The 15,674-nt window shown below is 42.8% G+C and overlaps 2 protein-coding genes and 1 pseudogene across 3 annotated transcripts in view; all 3 read left to right on the top strand.

Annotated features, from left to right (window-relative positions):
- Positions 1–3,997: 3,997 nt before the first annotated feature.
- Positions 3,998–7,756, top strand: LOC139390488 (pre-mRNA-splicing factor SLU7-like; annotated as a pseudogene).
- An 839-nt stretch (positions 7,757–8,595) lies between these two features.
- On the top strand, positions 8,596–11,755 carry LOC139391011 (C1q and TNF related 2). 2 transcript variants are annotated; one of them, XM_071138473.1, is made up of 3 exons: positions 8,596–8,705; positions 9,913–10,188; positions 10,557–11,747. In XM_071138473.1, the coding sequence occupies exons 1-3, from the start codon at positions 8,597–8,599 to the stop codon at positions 11,204–11,206; spliced, it is 1,035 nt and encodes a 344-aa protein (XP_070994574.1). In that variant the 5' UTR covers position 8,596; the 3' UTR covers positions 11,207–11,747. The 2 variants fall into 2 exon arrangements, with proteins under 2 accessions (XP_070994574.1, XP_070994575.1); XM_071138474.1 differs by lacking the exon at positions 8,596–8,705 and adding an exon at positions 9,061–9,272 and having other exon boundaries at positions 10,557–11,755.
- Positions 11,756–11,985: 230 nt separating this feature from the next.
- Positions 11,986–15,674, top strand: part of LOC139391010 (cyclin-J-like) — a 29,628-nt gene continuing 25,939 nt past the window's right edge. Inside the window, exons 1-2 of the mRNA XM_071138472.1 lie at positions 11,986–12,219; positions 13,677–13,785. Of these exons, the coding sequence (XP_070994573.1) occupies positions 13,708–13,785 (78 nt within the window). The 5' untranslated portion in view covers positions 11,986–12,219; positions 13,677–13,707. The remainder of the gene's footprint in view (positions 12,220–13,676; positions 13,786–15,674) is intronic.

Below are 15,674 nucleotides of genomic sequence, written 5' to 3'. Positions count from 1 at the left end.
CACTGGAATTGTAATACAATGAATTATAAGTAAAATAATCTGTCTGTAAACAATTGTTGGAAAAATTACTTGTCATGCACAAAGTAGATGTCATAACCGACTTGCCATAACTATAGTTTGTTAACAAGAAATTTGTGGAGTGGTTGAAAAACAAGTTTTAAATACTCCAACCTAAGTGTATGTAAACTTCCGACTTCAACTGAACCTGCGTATCAGAGAAGACATCACTAAAGTGAGTCCAGTCACATTGAAGGTGTTTTGTGAACCATGCTACATTAGGCATCTCAATCTGTTCTCCCGCTCATTACCCATATAAGTTACACATTTGTAATTCTGACACGTTTCGATGAAGAAGTATTTAACTTATGCATTTGTGTACCGTAGCACTTGAGAAATCTATATCCCAGACTCAGCCTACTACGACCCCCAAGACACGAGCCATGAGAGAGAACCCCTAGCAGAACACTGAAGAGTAGGTTACGGTTCCTTTAACTATTGTGTTGAGCGACTAACTAACACAGGTTATTTTTGGTATATAACAAAAAATGTTTTAAAGGATTTAACTGAAATTGCTTTAGCTATTAGAATTCCATTTCGTTTTTTTTGTGATCTCAATGCTACGAGGACTTGGAATGAAATAATAGTCATCAAATAAAACCAATGTTATATACACAACTGAAATATGTTATTGATGTAAATAAACAATGGTTAATTAGTGATAAGTCGTAATGGGCAGTCACTACCATCATGGGACTTGTATTAATAGTTTTATTCTGTGTTACAGCATTCAACCCACAATACATAGTGCATTTAATGTGAGATATCGAAGAGAAAAAAAACGTGATTATTAAAACCGACCTCAACAAGTACTAATCGCTCAGCACTATTTAACTAATGGTCTGTAAACTACATTAGTAAACCCCTATCAGAACATGACATGGTGTCTGAAGAGCAGGTTACTGTTCCTTAACAGTCTGTAACTTCATGTCATGAATCTCTAATTACATATCATGATGCTGATTGGCTTATTTTTAGGCAGTTACGAAACAAGTGTTCTTTTCTTCTCAGGAAGACCAAGTCTGAATATTTTATGTCTGTTACCACTGAACCTGAATGACCCTAGAAAGTTTTGGAAGGCTATTAAGTCTATGTCTGGTAACAGTAATGTTAATGAATTACCATCATGTGTTTTGAAGGACTCTGTTGCTGTATATGACACAACTGAGATGCTGAATTGTTTCAATGAGCACTTTGTATCATCTGGTAGGCTGTTAGATTCAGTGTCCTCTGTCTCTGTACAACCCTGTGTCGTTGAACCATTGAGAGCTGGTCAAACGTTTAGCTTTTTGCCATTCTCAGTGCAGGAGGTACATAAAGCCCTGAAATCCTTAGATCAGAGAAAGCCTGCGGGTCCTGATCTTTTGGATCCCTGCTTTTTAAACCTGGCAGCTGATTTCATAGCTGAATCACTTACATATCTGTCCAATCTAACCCTGGAATGTAATGAAATTCCAAAGATCTGGAAATCAGCATTTGTCCTACCACTTTTAAAAGGGGGAGATCCAACTCTTTCAAATAATTATAGGCCAATCTCAAAGCTGTCAACCCTTGTGAAAATACTTGAAACCATTGTAAGTGAACAGCTAAAATAGTTTTTATTTACTAACTCTATTTTATCAATGTACCAATCGGGCTTCAGGAAGAAGAATAGCACAATTACAGCAGCCATGAAGGTTTTAAATGATATCACTGAAGCCATTGACAAAAAAACAGCACTGTGTCTCACTTTTTATTGATCTTTTTAAGGCTTTTGATACAGTTGATCATGCTATACTAAGGCAGAGATTGTCGAGTGAAGGTCTTTCAGAGCATGCAGTTGCATGGTTTGCTAACTATCTGTCTGATAGAACTCAGTGCACTCAATTTGATAGGCTTATGTCTGTTAAATTGTCTGTCTGTAATGGTGTGCCCCAAGGCTCTGTACTTGGTCCTCTCTTATTCACTATTTATATAAATGATTTAGACAAAAATGTCCAAAATGCGCAACTTCATTTTTATGCTGATGATACTGTTATTTACTTTTGTGCCTCGTCTCTAACAAAAGCTTTCCAGAACTTGCAAACTGCTTTTTATACATACCTTCAATTGAAGCTTATCCTCAATACTGACAAAACTAAACTGATGGTGTTTTCTAAAGCAAAAAATAGACCTCTGAACCTTTCACCTATTACTACCTGTCAGGGCAAGGAGATTGAGGTTGTAACCTCATATAAATATATTGGAATTGTAATTGATGACCGCCTCTTTTAAATTGCATATTCAACAATTTACAAAAAAATTGAAGCTGAAATTGGGATTTTATTTTAGGAATAAGGCCTGTTTTTCTTTTGAAGCCAGAAGGAGGCTAGTATCAGCTACATTTATGTCTTTACTAGACTATGGGGATATTTTATATATGAATGCTTCCGCTCAGTGTTTGAGATCAATTGACACCCTTTACCATGGCATTTTGAGATTCATTTTAAACTGCAAAACCCTTACGCACCACTGCACTTTGTATACCAGGGTTGGCTGGCCTTCTCTAGTCACTCGTAGGCTCAGTCACTGGTATACTTTTATTTACAAAGCCATTTTGGGTTTACTACCTTTTTGTTCTGGCATTTTTATTGTTCAGAAATGTGGTGGGTACTCTATTCGTTCGCTGGACTTTATCCTGCTAACTGTTCCAAATGTCCCAACTGAATTTGGTAAAAGGGCTTTTATGTACTCTGCGCCATCGTCTTGGAACGCCTTACAAAATACTTTTAAACTGGAAGAATTTGTCCCGATTGGTATTTTTAAATCACTGATGAATGATCTTGAGACTGATTCCCTGACCTGTCAGTGTTTTTAATTTGCTGTTTTGGATTTTGTTATACTCTTGTGAATTATATGGTTTTTACTAGATTACTTGTAGTTTTTCATGTTGTTTGTCAAATTTTTGTAATGACATGGTGCTGCCAATCTTGGCCAGGACGCTCTTGAAAATTAGATTTTAAATCTCAATGAGCCCTTCCTGGTTAAATAAAGGTTAAATAAAATAAAAAATCAAAAAATTAAACCACATGTTATGATTTTGTAATTTACATGTTCCAAATCACTATATTCATGAATGCTGACGTGACAGTGCTTATCTTTTCTTTCGCTGTGTCTTTGTGACTGTGTGTGTGTGGATGTGTGTGTGTGTGTGTGTGAGAGAGAGAATGTTTTGCCGACACTGAGATCGCCTGTGTTCCTAAATGTTTGTCCTTCTCCATCGTGTTTATTTGTCAGTGAGGGGTTCTCTGGAGACACCATGGCCCAGACACAGTTTCTCTTTCCTGCCCACAACCCAACTGGAGTTTCTTTCTGATTCATATCACAGACTTTCTAAACACAGAGACTCAACATCTCAAGACTTCCGGGAACGCTTGGAAAGCATACTCGGCAGACCAGACCAGGGTTTGAGAAATGTTAAGATTCTTCCTTAATTGTTAATTTTCTTGATTTCTAAAGGCACAACCTTGATTTGAGACAATGTCTTAGTGATACGTCAGGATTTTGGCAATGAAGCCCTTTATCTACTTCCCCAGTCAGATGAACACGTGGATACTATTTTTATGTCTCTGTGTCCACTATGAAGGAAGTCTAGAGTTAGTTTTTGAGAGCCAATGCTAACTAGCGCCATGCTAGCTGTTCCCATAGATTTCCAGTCAACGCTAGTTAACAATTGCAACTTCCACAAGTTCATCTGATAAAGCGCTTCTTTGCCAAAATACCAAAGTATCCCTTTAAGTATCTGAACATGTTTTTACTCCCAACTCGTGAAAGTGACAAACGGACATGTTTTCATTTTCGTCAATAACACTTTTTTTAAATCGAAGTAGCGCCTTATTTTGACGGCGCAGTTCAGTGCGACACGACCGTTACACCCAATATGATGTGTTTATGCGCATGACCTTAGCTAGCTAACGTCACCATGACATCGCCTACAAGTGTGATCTGGGAATTCTATTGGACAACCAGTTTCTACATACAGTATCTTCATACTTAACCATCTTTGTTAATTTCTTCTCTCAATATCTCCCAGGAAAATTAGTGGTATATCCCAACTTCTCCCCATGTTTTAGGCTCATAAAATGGTATCCATAGAGCTGGCATCCTAATGCCAATGTTCTTCATAGTTAGAATAGGAAAGGGATTGAATGGAAGTTAACACACGTCATCTCCTCCACCTCTCCAGTCTTTGCGTGGGAGGCCAATGATAAGGGCTCTGAGGTGCACCTCCAGGCCGACCCCACCAAGCTGGAGCTGCTGCACCAGTCCTTCAAGGTCAAGAAGGAGGTTTTCAAGGACAAACAGAAGAAGACGATCCTGGATAAGGGACATAATAAATACACTGCACCAGCCTCTTTTTTTGTCATTAGAGACCAAAGATTTCAATTCACATTTTCAATGTAAATAAACTGCATGTAGAAAGTTGTGTAGCCTGTAAAAGTGTCATCAATGTAATAAACATGAACTCAAGTTCCTCATACAGCAGGGTTTGGATTAATTCCACCAATTCAGTTCCCTCGTCCTGTAAAATGTTATTTCATTCCCTTCTAATTCCAGGTCAGTCTATGAATTTAATCTCTTTCAATTCCAGTGTTAGGTGAAATTCCAAGAATTCAATTCCCAATTCAATATTATCGCAAACAATTCCACAAATTCAATTCCCTCTCTGTTCACTCACTGTGTAGACAGCCTAGCCATACTAGAAATATAGAAATACAAGTTGAAATCATTCCAAACAAATCCTGCAGTCCATTTCATTAATTACTTTAACTGGGAAATGTACAAATATTGCATTTCAATTCCAAAGATTAAATGTTTTCAATATTCCAACCTAAACAGTCCAAACAAGTCTAATTTATATTCCAAATCTATAACTTAAAGATTGAATTATATTTTAATTTCAACAATGTAGATTATTCACTTCATGAGTGAATTAAAGAATTGATTTGGAATTTAAAATTAAATTTGAACCCCCCCCCCAACCCTGTCATACATTAGTTAATGGTATAACTGTTTCATTCTTGTTGGTTGAGGGTCCTGTTAAATAACTGTTATTCCTGTATGTTATGTTCTGTGTCTCAGTACGGGGGTGAGGAGCAGCTGGACGTCCCTCCCAGAGGGCTGCTGCTGGCCCAGACTGAGGACTGCGTGGAGTACAGTCGTCATGGTGCCGTGCTGAAGGGACCAGGGAAGGTTGTGGCACGCTCCAAATACGAAGAGGACGTACTCAACCAGAACCACGCGGTGAGGCTTCCAGAACCGACTAACCCCGTAGAGATGAGCACAGTCAGAACGGTCTCCGGTTAGACAGGAACCTTTGGAGAGCAGCCCCCTCGTGAAGGAGCACAGTCAGAACGGTCTCCGGTTAGACAGGAACCTTTGGAGAGCAGCCCCCTCGTGGAGGAGCACAGTCCCTCGTGGAGGAGCACAGTCAGAACGGTCTCCGGCTAGACAGGAACCTTTGGAGAGCAGCCCCCTCGTGGAGGAGCACAGTCAGAACGGTCTCCGGTTAGACAGGAACCTTTGGAGAGCAGCCCCCTCATGGAGGAGCACAGTCAGAACGGTCTTCCCGGCTAGACAGGAACCTTTGGATAACAATTTGAGTCTGCAAGAACTTTTCCAAGTCTAAAAAAATATATAGTAAAGGACAGTATTGATACTGTACAGTAGCATCTATTCAGATAAGCATACTTAAAGTGGTTTCTTTTTTTTGCCTTGCAGTGTATCTGGGGGTCATGCAGGGGAGGAAGCTGCTGGGACTTCAAGTGCTGCCACTCCATGGTCAAAACGAGCTACTGCACCGGAGAGGCTGGCATCAAAACTACTCCCCCTATAGAGCTCCTCAACCTGTGTTCCGTTTGAGGAGGGACTGGAGCAGGAGGAGGAGCTGAAGACTGCTAGAGATTCACAGGGAGAAGCTAAAAGAGAAGAAGCAGAAGAAGAAGGAGAAGCAGAAGAAGAAGCAGCAGAAGAAGAAGCAGAAGAAGAAGAAGCAGAAGAAGAAGAAGCAGAAGAAGAAAGAAGAAGAAGAAGCAGAAGAAGAAGAAGCAGAAGAAGAAGCAGAAGAAGAAGAAGCAGAAGAAGAAGAAGCAGAAGAAGAAGAAGCAGAAGAAGAAGAAGAAGAAGAAGAAGAAGAAGAAGCAGAAGAAGAAGCACGGCTCAGACCGCAGCAAATCTGAAGAGGAGAAGAAGAAACAGAAACTGAACCAGGTGAACTTTGACTTGTGTGCATGCCCATGTGTTAATGAACATTATATTAGGTAGTCAGACCCCTTGGCCTCTGCGTGTACTCCTACCTGACTATATCTCACCCCAAAACCACTCCCCTCTCTCACCCCGGCTGTCTCGCTTTCTCTTGCTCTCCCGGGTGTCTTGCTTTCTCTCGCTCTCCCCAGCTCTCTTGCTTTCTCTCGCTCTCCCCGGCTCTCTTATGCTCTCTCTCTCTCCCCGGCTCTCTCGCTTTCTCTCGCTCTCCCCGGCTCTCTTATGCTCTCTCTCTCTCCCCGGCTCTCTCGCTTTCTCTCGCACTCCCCGGCTCTCTTATGCTCTCTCTCTCTCCCCGGCTCTCTCGCTTTCTCTCGCTCTCCCCGGCTCTCTCGCTTTCTCTCTCTCTCCCCGGCTCTCTTGCTTTCTCTCTCTCCCCGGCTCTCTCGTGCTTTCTCTCTCTCCCCGGCTCTCTCGTGCTCTCTCTGTCTCCCTGGCTCTCTCTCTCCCCGGCTGAGCGATAGAGAGGGAGGGTGAGCTCTCTCTCGCTCATCCTCTCCCTCTCTCTCTCTCTCGCTCACCCTCTCTCGCTCACCGTCCATCCCTCCCTCCCTTTCTCTCCCTGGCTTTCTCTCCTGCTCTCTCGCCCACCCTCCACCCACCCTCCCTCTCTCGCCCCCCCCCCTTCTCTCCTTGGCTTTCTCTCCTGCTCTCGCTCACTCCCCCCTCTCTCGCTCACCCCCCTCGCTCGCACCTCACTCGCTCCCCCCTCTCTCTCACTCTCTCCGCAGGCTCTGGCTACAGAGGACGTGCATCTAAAGCAGGTAGAGGAGATGATGAAGGTGGATGAGAGGAAGAGGAAGTACAACAGCCTGCAGGAGATCAAGGAGCCCACGGAGGAGGATATGGAGGCCTTCAGGATGAAACGCTCCAGGGAAGACGACCCCATGGCCAACTTCCTGGAGCTGGGACAGTGATAGGGACAACCCCATACTCTATGCTCGCCCCTACCTACAGTATACCCTCCACCCTCTCATCCCAGCCCTGTACCCCCTACCCTGTCCTCTCACCCTCTACCCTACCCTCTCCTCCCAGCCCTCTACCCTCTACAGTCTCCTCCCCTACCCTCTCCTCTCACCCTCTGCCCTACCCTCTCCTCTCAGCCCTCTACCATCTCCACCTCTACCCTCTCCTCCCAGCCCTCTACCCTCTACCATCTCCTCCTCTACCCTCTCATCCCAGCCCTGTACCCCCTACCCTTTACCCTACCCTCTCCTCCTAGCCCTCTACCCTCTACCATCTCCCCCTCTACCCTCTCATCCCAGCCCTGTACCCCCTATTGTTTCCTCTTAACCTGGAGCCAACCATATCTCTTCATTTCATGTTTACCCCTCAAGTCTACTATTCCTCAGAAGATCATTGTAGTCAGTTTATATTATTAAGTCTATTAATGTGGTACAAATGTTGTTTTCTTTCATATTTGTAAATATAGAATGAACTTTCAAAGGACCGTATATTCAATAAACAGCCTGACTTCTCTTGGTTATCTCAGACATTTGGTGGAATAAAGACATTTGTTAGAAAACCAAATTGTATTCCCATTTGCTTTGTGAATTATTTTCTCAGTATGCACTGAAAAATAAGGCAGACTCATCATATTACTGAAAGTAAAGGGTGATGTAGAGCTGCATAAAGAAAATACGTTGGCTAGAGAGAGAGACAGAGAGAGAGAGAGAGAGAGAGAGACAGAGAGAGAGACAGAGAGAGAGAGAGACAGAGAGAGAGAGAGAGAGAGAGAGAGAGACTGAGAGACAGAGAGAGAGAGAGAGAGAGAGAGAGAGAGAGAGAGAGAGAGAGAGAGAGAGAGAGACAGTAACACTTCTGGCACCTAAGAAGTGCCAAGCACTGCAGACAAATGGTTGCTGTTAGGCCCATTTATTTATTTAATAACTGGGCAAGTCAATTCTTATTTACAACGTTGGCCTACCCCTCCCAAACCCGGATGACGTTGGGCTGATTGCGCACCGCCCTAAAATACCAATGTCTGGTATTTACATTTTTTAAAAGTTGAATGTTTTAATTTAACCTTTTTATTTAACTAGGCAAATCAGTTTAGAACACGGGTTTGTGCTTGTCTGATCAGTGAAACCTAAAACTGGACGGGGGGGCTCCTCTACATGCATAATCATCCGATTCACGAACCACAATAAATGTCAACGGTCCCCATCTCTCTAGAAGAGTTCTACAGTAACTGGTTCTTTGCATGCGCGTTATTGAGAGGGCTCAATCACAACTTTAGCACGTGTTTTAGTTTGTCATGCATGTATTCTGTGAAGCATTGCATACAGTGCTTCCACCCTTTTCTTCCAGCTGTGAGTTCTTGATGGGTTTTCTCCGGTTCTTGGCACGGTGTCTGGACACATCTGGTAATCCTAAATAGTGCACTTCTACTTAATTCCACTCACTTTTGCATGGGGCTGCCTTGTATGATGTTTGTTTTACGATTTCTCCGTTTATGGTGATAACCTGTGAAATTGACGGTATACCGCCTATCAAAACATCCCCTAATGCAAGTTGGCCCCTTGGCACAACTGTCAGTTGAAATTTCACATAATAACTGGTGGGAAAAAAAGAAGCAAAACCAATACATTCAGCTTTCATCTTAGACTTCGCTTACATTATTTATTGACATTACTGGGGTTGTCAGAGAGTACGGTTGTTGAGTTTGTTGAAATGAATTACCTCATGGTGAAAGTATTTATTGGCAGAGAGAGAGAGAGAGCTATTGCTGCAACGGGGAGGATGTTCATGTTTTGCGTTTGGGGTTCAAATACGCACAGGATTTCTTTACAATACTGTACGTCAAAGATGGTATTTCGACCCGACATTGGTGTATTATGTAGGCGGTAAGGTTCTGCTTCCGTTCTGTGGAACTGAAAGGGTTGGGCAACGCATAAAAATGCTGCTATTTAGCAAGTTTATCTCTTCAGTTGGTGAGTAGCCTACATGTTTTCCCTATTATTTCAGCATGTTCCCTAACGATGGCATCATGTGTGAGAGATGTTCCCTAACGATGGCATCATGTGTGAGAGATGTTCCCTAACGATGGCATCATGTGTGAGAGATGTTCCGTAACGATGGCATCATGTGTGAGAGATGTTCCCTAACGATGGCATCATGTGTGAGAGATGTTCCCTAACGATGGCATCATGTGTGAGAGATGTTCCCTAACGATGGCATCATGTGTGAGAGATGTTCCCTAACGATGGCATAATGTGTGAGGTCGAGAGAAACTCTCCATTACGCACAACACTTTGTTTTATAGTTGAACGGCAATGATATGCAAATTTGATCAAGACACAGCTAACATACTTTGTTGTTTAACTGTATTTTTCAGCAATGTTTACTCCGTGTTTTGATTTGTAGACATAATTTGAATGCACGTCAGTTAACATAGCCTTATCGGCACACTGTCTCGAAAATGTTTATGATATCTCAGTTTTAGTCAGCGTACCTCTGATGACAGCGGTGTGTTTGAGCTATAAGCCAGCTGTGTAATGCATCGGTTCTGATGATCTCTACAACAACAACTTTCCAACTGATGATTCCTAAAAGCCTCCCTTATCTTTTCAGCTACTACCATGCTCCAGCTGTCTCTGATGGTGTGTTTACTATCCATCACTGTCACTACCCCCCAGTCCCAGTTCCAGACTACACACCCCTTGTACAAGAAGGGCCACAACATCACCATCCATTCCTCCCAGCTGGTGTGTAGTCTACCCGGCCCTCAGGGGCCAGGTGGCAACCCAGGGGGCCCCGGATCTCCAGGGACTATGGGTCCCATGGGTACCCCAGGGAAGGATGGCCTGGATGGGGATGATGGAAAGAAGGGGGAGAGGGGTGACAGAGGTAAGAAGCCTAATGGAAGCATCCAGGTAGTAGCCTGGCCTGGGCCTGAAACCGAGTACTGTAGTACAACTCAAGGCTGAGTTAGTTAGTCCACTGAGCTGAAGCCTACAATATAGGCATTACCTGTTAGCCCACTGAGCTGAAGCCTAGAGGCATTACATTTGGGAGCTAACATGAGTCTTTATGTCTCAGGCAAAGTTTCTGGTCACAGTAGCCACTTTACCAATCTTAAAGTCCTTTATTGCTTCCTGTGTTAGCTATAATGTTGTGTTACAATGCAGTACACTGCATTGTGAGCTGTCTGGTGTAAATACTGTATATATCAATGTAAAATAGCCATGACCTGTCTGTCTCTTTCTGATCTTTAGGTGAACAGGGGAGGTCTGGGAACCCAGGTAAACCCGGGGTTAAAGGTCGTGAGGGCGTAGTGGGCAAGCATGGACCCCGAGGGCTGAAGGGCGCGCGTGGGGCCCCAGGTCTGGCCGGGCTGGGGGGCACCAAGGGGGAGATAGGGGACGCAGGTGAGACAGGGGCTCCTGGGGGCTGTAACTGCGGCACCAACTCAGCCCGCTCCGCCTTCTCTGTTGCCATGACCAAGAGTTACCCCAAAGAGCGTCTCCCAATCCGGTTCAAACGTATTCTACTCAACGAAGGGAACCACTACAACGCCACGACTGGGAAGTTTGTCTGCTCTGTCCCTGGAGTCTACTACTTCACTTATGACATCACATTGGCCAATAAGCACTTGGCGATCGGGCTGGTGCACAACGGGCAGTACAAGATCAAGACGTTTGACGCCAACACTGGGAACCACGATGTGGCGTCCGGTTCCACGGTTCTCCGGTTAGAGCGTCAGGACCAGGTTTGGCTGCAGATCTTCTACTCTGAACAGAATGGGCTGTTCTATGACCCGTTCTGGACAGATAGTCTGTTTACCGGGTTCCTGATCTATGCAGACCAGGAGTATCTGAACGAAGTGGACAGGAAAGCTAATGAGGATTCATCACCTTCATCCTGATGGGTTGAACTACAATGGCACCAGTTTAGCTTCCTTGCCCATTTGGGTAGAAAATTATGTCTGTCATCATTGAAATCATAGCTTGGGTCAATGATACAATTCACTTACTGTATTTATCTTTGCATATTATTGAAAAAAGCTTTTCCCTATATTGACACCAGGTGGCTCCAGGAGTCGTCTGTTGCCCAGCTAATACTCATTGCTAATTGTTTATGAACCGAATTGTATTGCATGTTATGGCTTATTGGATTGTTAATGGTGGAGGGAAATGAGGGAAATTATTTTATTTTCACATTCAATCATTTTTGGTGCTGTTTATATTCAGCAATAAGGAGATGTTCTTACATGCAACTAACCCTCTCTGTCTAAATTACATGAGAATTCACTGTTAGTGTTACATGTTATTAAAAATAGTTTATTTTGTGTTATAAATCATATTATAGTAAATTTTACAATGTGCTAAAGGAAAACGTTATTTTTTTTACACAGGTACCTAGAGAAAGTCGATAAAGTGATTTGCAATAAAACTTGATTTAATCATCTACGGTACTATCCGTTTTTAAAATGCCAGCTTTTGTTAAGTTGTTCATATCTGGGAGATACATGTTTAGTTTGATTGAAATCAATTAGAGAAAGAGTTATTGCCGTAGTTATCCCATTTTAGCCACGGGTTTTTTGGACTACATTTCCCATCTCACACTCGGTGTTTCGCGTACGCAGGTTCACGAGCTCCTTACCGACCCCAACAGCAGCTGGGGCAGCCAACCACTTTGTTGAACGGGAACTCATTAGAAAGAGACGGTCGTGGAAAAATCGTTGGAAAAGTGTAAACAGACTAGAAAACAGCGGAATTAAACTGTTCTGAAGCATTGTTACTTTGTCACCTGAAGAACGGAAACCGTCGTCGCTTTTCGCCGGTACCGAGGATAACACACAACTTCCCAAAGAGGAATTCACTCATTCAGGATGTCGGAGTGAAACAAAGAGGTCTGAGGGTATTCCTGTCGGAAAGGGTGAGCGGCACATGCGATCATGGAAATGTCGCGAATTTAAAAGTTGATTAAATGTCTGTGTCATGGATTTAATGCGGTCAATAGTCACGTGCGATCTTTGTCAAGTTTGAGTTAAAGGCCTATAAATTAAAGAGTATTAGAAACGAAAGACCGGTCCACTTTTCTGTTAAAAAAAACCGTCTCGTGGTGTTGACACCGCTGAATGACAGTCTTGACTAATTTTCCCATTATCAACGTATTGTTTTCTTTTCTCCTAAGCAGATTTGTGACAAAGTAGCAATTTGTTGTTAGGCCTACAACAAAAAGTTACTTTGTTAACCTAGCACTATAATTCCCATTTCGTTTTTTTCCACTGCAGGGGGGCATTTAAATCACACCCACATGCATGGTACTGCACTGCATTCCCCCATAGTCCAATATTGTACTAAAGGAGTCTAACGTTACTCCTTAGTCCAAGTACCTTACATACTCTGTTTAAAGGGCGCATTGGCTCTGACAGCCAAAACAGTTAACACTGCATCTAAACGTAAATCAATTGCGGTACGGTTCTAGAAACATAAATCCCTATACTTTTATATCACATCAAAATAATTTAACAAACGCTAAATACACACTTGGTGTACACGGTTTTTAACACAGTTGCAGCCAACAGTATTTTTCAGTGACAAGTTTGTGGCGTCTGCCGTTTACAAACAGGTTTCGGAGATTCAGATAGCTATTTAGCACAGGTAGTCCACTCTTGTCTTCCGTAAACAAGCGCTGTAACATGGAAATATGACCGTGTGGGAACCCTAACCATGTAAAGGTGTGTATCAATTTAAAATAAAAAAAAATGTATATATTATACATTTTTTAAATGTTAAATTGATACACACTTTTTATAGGTGCAGATATGAAAAATACGATCCTTATGCTTCCAGACCCGTACAGCAAGCGATGCGTGTTAATGTTCAGACGGAGCGTCACGGCTTTTAACAACTTTCCCCACCTTCCTGCATAATGTAGTGGAACTGAGAGTCATGATCAAGGGCTATGCAGTGCCAGTGACATGTCTAAGCTTACAAAAGAGCAGCCAACTATTTTGAATAGTTTTCCAGAATTTTGCTTTGTAAACATTTCGGAAGGCTATTTGGTGTGTTTTTATTTGATCAAATGCTGATCTTTAACTGCAATAGATGTTCAAAGTGATTGCTTAATGAATATCAAAGGCAGCATGTCATCCCGCATAACCCACTCACCTCTAGAATTTGATTTGCTATTACTTCATAGTGCAAGTTAATCGAAAAGATGAAATGTTTTATTTCTCCTAGAAATCAACACATTTGTTGCTTTGCTGGAGCTTCCTCTCTCTTATGAAATAGATGTTTTAAGAGTTGTGATCAGACACCAACAACCATAACATGCGGCATACAGCCAGGATGTCTCTTGACTTAGCCCACATTGCTGTTTGTCTGCAGGGCTGAACTTCATCCTTGTGGCCTTCTCTGAATGGGAAAGATGGAAAGGGAGTTACAATGGTGGAAAGGACAGCTAGCAGGGGATATCCATCAGTCCCTCCGCATCAAGGTAAGACCAGCCAGTCATAGAATCAGAATGAATAGAATTTAGAATGAATAGAATTCTGAATTCCGATTCTATGAATCCAGTTCTCTGGGTCTCCTTGGTTCATTCCCTGAGTTCCACTTTCCTCTTATCATCGCCACACGTGATAAGAATCTCAACTGCATGTTGAAATAGGTATTATGGGGATGTTCTCAATGCCAGGGAGAAAGTTGAGTTTGGTGGCCTGCAGATCACCTGTGCTTAAATGCAGCTTAACCTAAACAAGACGACAACTAATCTAGGTAGCCTAGCGGTTAAGAGCATTGGGCCAGTAACGGAAAGGTAGCTGGTTCGAATCCCTGAGCCGACCTTGTAAACCAAATCTGCCGGTGTACTCTTGAGCAAGGCACTTAACCATAATAGCTCATGTATGTCGTTCTGGATAAGCGGTAAAATATATGTTTTCTTGTTCACCTAGTGTTTTATAAAAAATTAAGATCCAAGCCAGAAGTGCCTTGATAGCCACTCCTCGACTTATATATTTAGCTATATTACACCATACAGTGTAGTAAATGTTGGCAGATATAATTACATGACTGTCATCTATTTGGAAGTGATCTCATTTAGATTACATAGAAGGGCTGAGGCTCATTAATTGGCTGATACAGTAATTAGACAAACCTCCAGCATGATTATATTTTTTACTGTGTGGCCCTTTAATGGCAGCATCTGTTACTGGACTGCAGTATTCTTGTAGGGAGTAAGATTATCACAGCTAATTTGATTCTATGTAGGAGGGACAATATGGAGTAGGGGTTTGTGTGTCTACGCGCACGTAATGTGTAGGGGGAGTATTTGTATAGTAGATGGCACTGTTGCAGGCAGCTGCCCCCGCTCTGTTACAATCGGGCAGTCTCATTACAAGTCATTCACTTAGCCTACCACAGTCTTTTTTTATTTACTCGTCTGACTCACTATGGAAGTCTGTAACCAAGGGGGTATGAAGTCTGTAACCAAGGGGGCATGAAGTCTGTAACCAAGGGGGTATGAAGTCTGTAACCAAGGGGTTATGTAGATTAGGGCCTCCCTTCTGATTTATTCTGACTCCCCCAACCCTTCAACCAATCAGCAGACCAAGGACAAAAACTCTGTGTAAATAAGCAATTATGCTGATGTAACTTGTCCAGTGTCTTTGAAAGCCAAAACAACGCCCCAGACATAAACCCTATTTCTAAATACTTGTAGCCCATCAGCAGGCTAGTCTGCTCCTCTCTGCATCCAGTCCCCTGCCTTCCACTGTGGTTCCCCACAATGCCCCTGAACCCCCAGACAGACAGATGGACCAGAGGCAAGGGGGGCGGAGAAGAGAGGAAAACTCAAGGCGGGGGTGGTGTTTTACGGGGGTTTCTGTGTATGTATGTATTGTCCTTCAGATTCCTTTAGCTGCCTATCACCTAAGTGATCACCATTGTTTCTGTATCGCCTACATAGAACTAACTCAACAGATAATTGATGAAACTCACAGATTAAATATGTGTGAGTCACACGTATGCCATAGATTGTGGTCCTCGGTATGTTGGTCATGCTGACAGCCACTACGGCGTCAGTGTCCAGTAAAGATTAGGTTTACGGGTAGGGTAGTGTTTGTTGTTTGGACAACCCTTAGGGAAGGGAAGTGGGCTCTCTGTCTCTGAAGTAGACAACAATAGTAACCTGTGTTTTTAGTGGATGTTTTCCGTGTGCCTGTAGCAGCAAACCACAAACTGGTACAGCACTACGTAAGAAGATGAATCCATCCCTTATTTAATCTGATATTAAATAAATCCACATTATAAAGCCCTTGTTGTTGTGTTTTTTTTAGATCAAATATCCAGCTGTGTGTGGTATGAAGGAGGAGAAACAAAGCATTTATT

Source organism: Oncorhynchus clarkii, chromosome 31 (genome assembly GCF_045791955.1).
Source record: "Oncorhynchus clarkii lewisi isolate Uvic-CL-2024 chromosome 31, UVic_Ocla_1.0, whole genome shotgun sequence".
Taxonomy (NCBI): domain Eukaryota; kingdom Metazoa; phylum Chordata; class Actinopteri; order Salmoniformes; family Salmonidae; genus Oncorhynchus; species Oncorhynchus clarkii.
The sequence above is the reverse complement of the archived record's forward strand: the minus strand, read 5'-3'. Positions and strand labels throughout refer to the sequence as shown.

Excerpts from the sequence above, each read along its gene's own strand:
- LOC139391011 (XM_071138473.1), top strand. The coding sequence starts at position 8,597 with ATGCATGTATTCTGTGAAGCATTGCATACAGTGCTTCCACCCTTTTCT. Across the intron at positions 8,706-9,912 it reads ACGGTGTCTGGACACATCTG|CTACTACCATGCTCCAGCTG; the intron begins GTAATCCTAAAT and ends TTATCTTTTCAG. Across the intron at positions 10,189-10,556 it reads GGGGGAGAGGGGTGACAGAG|GTGAACAGGGGAGGTCTGGG; the intron begins GTAAGAAGCCTA and ends TCTGATCTTTAG.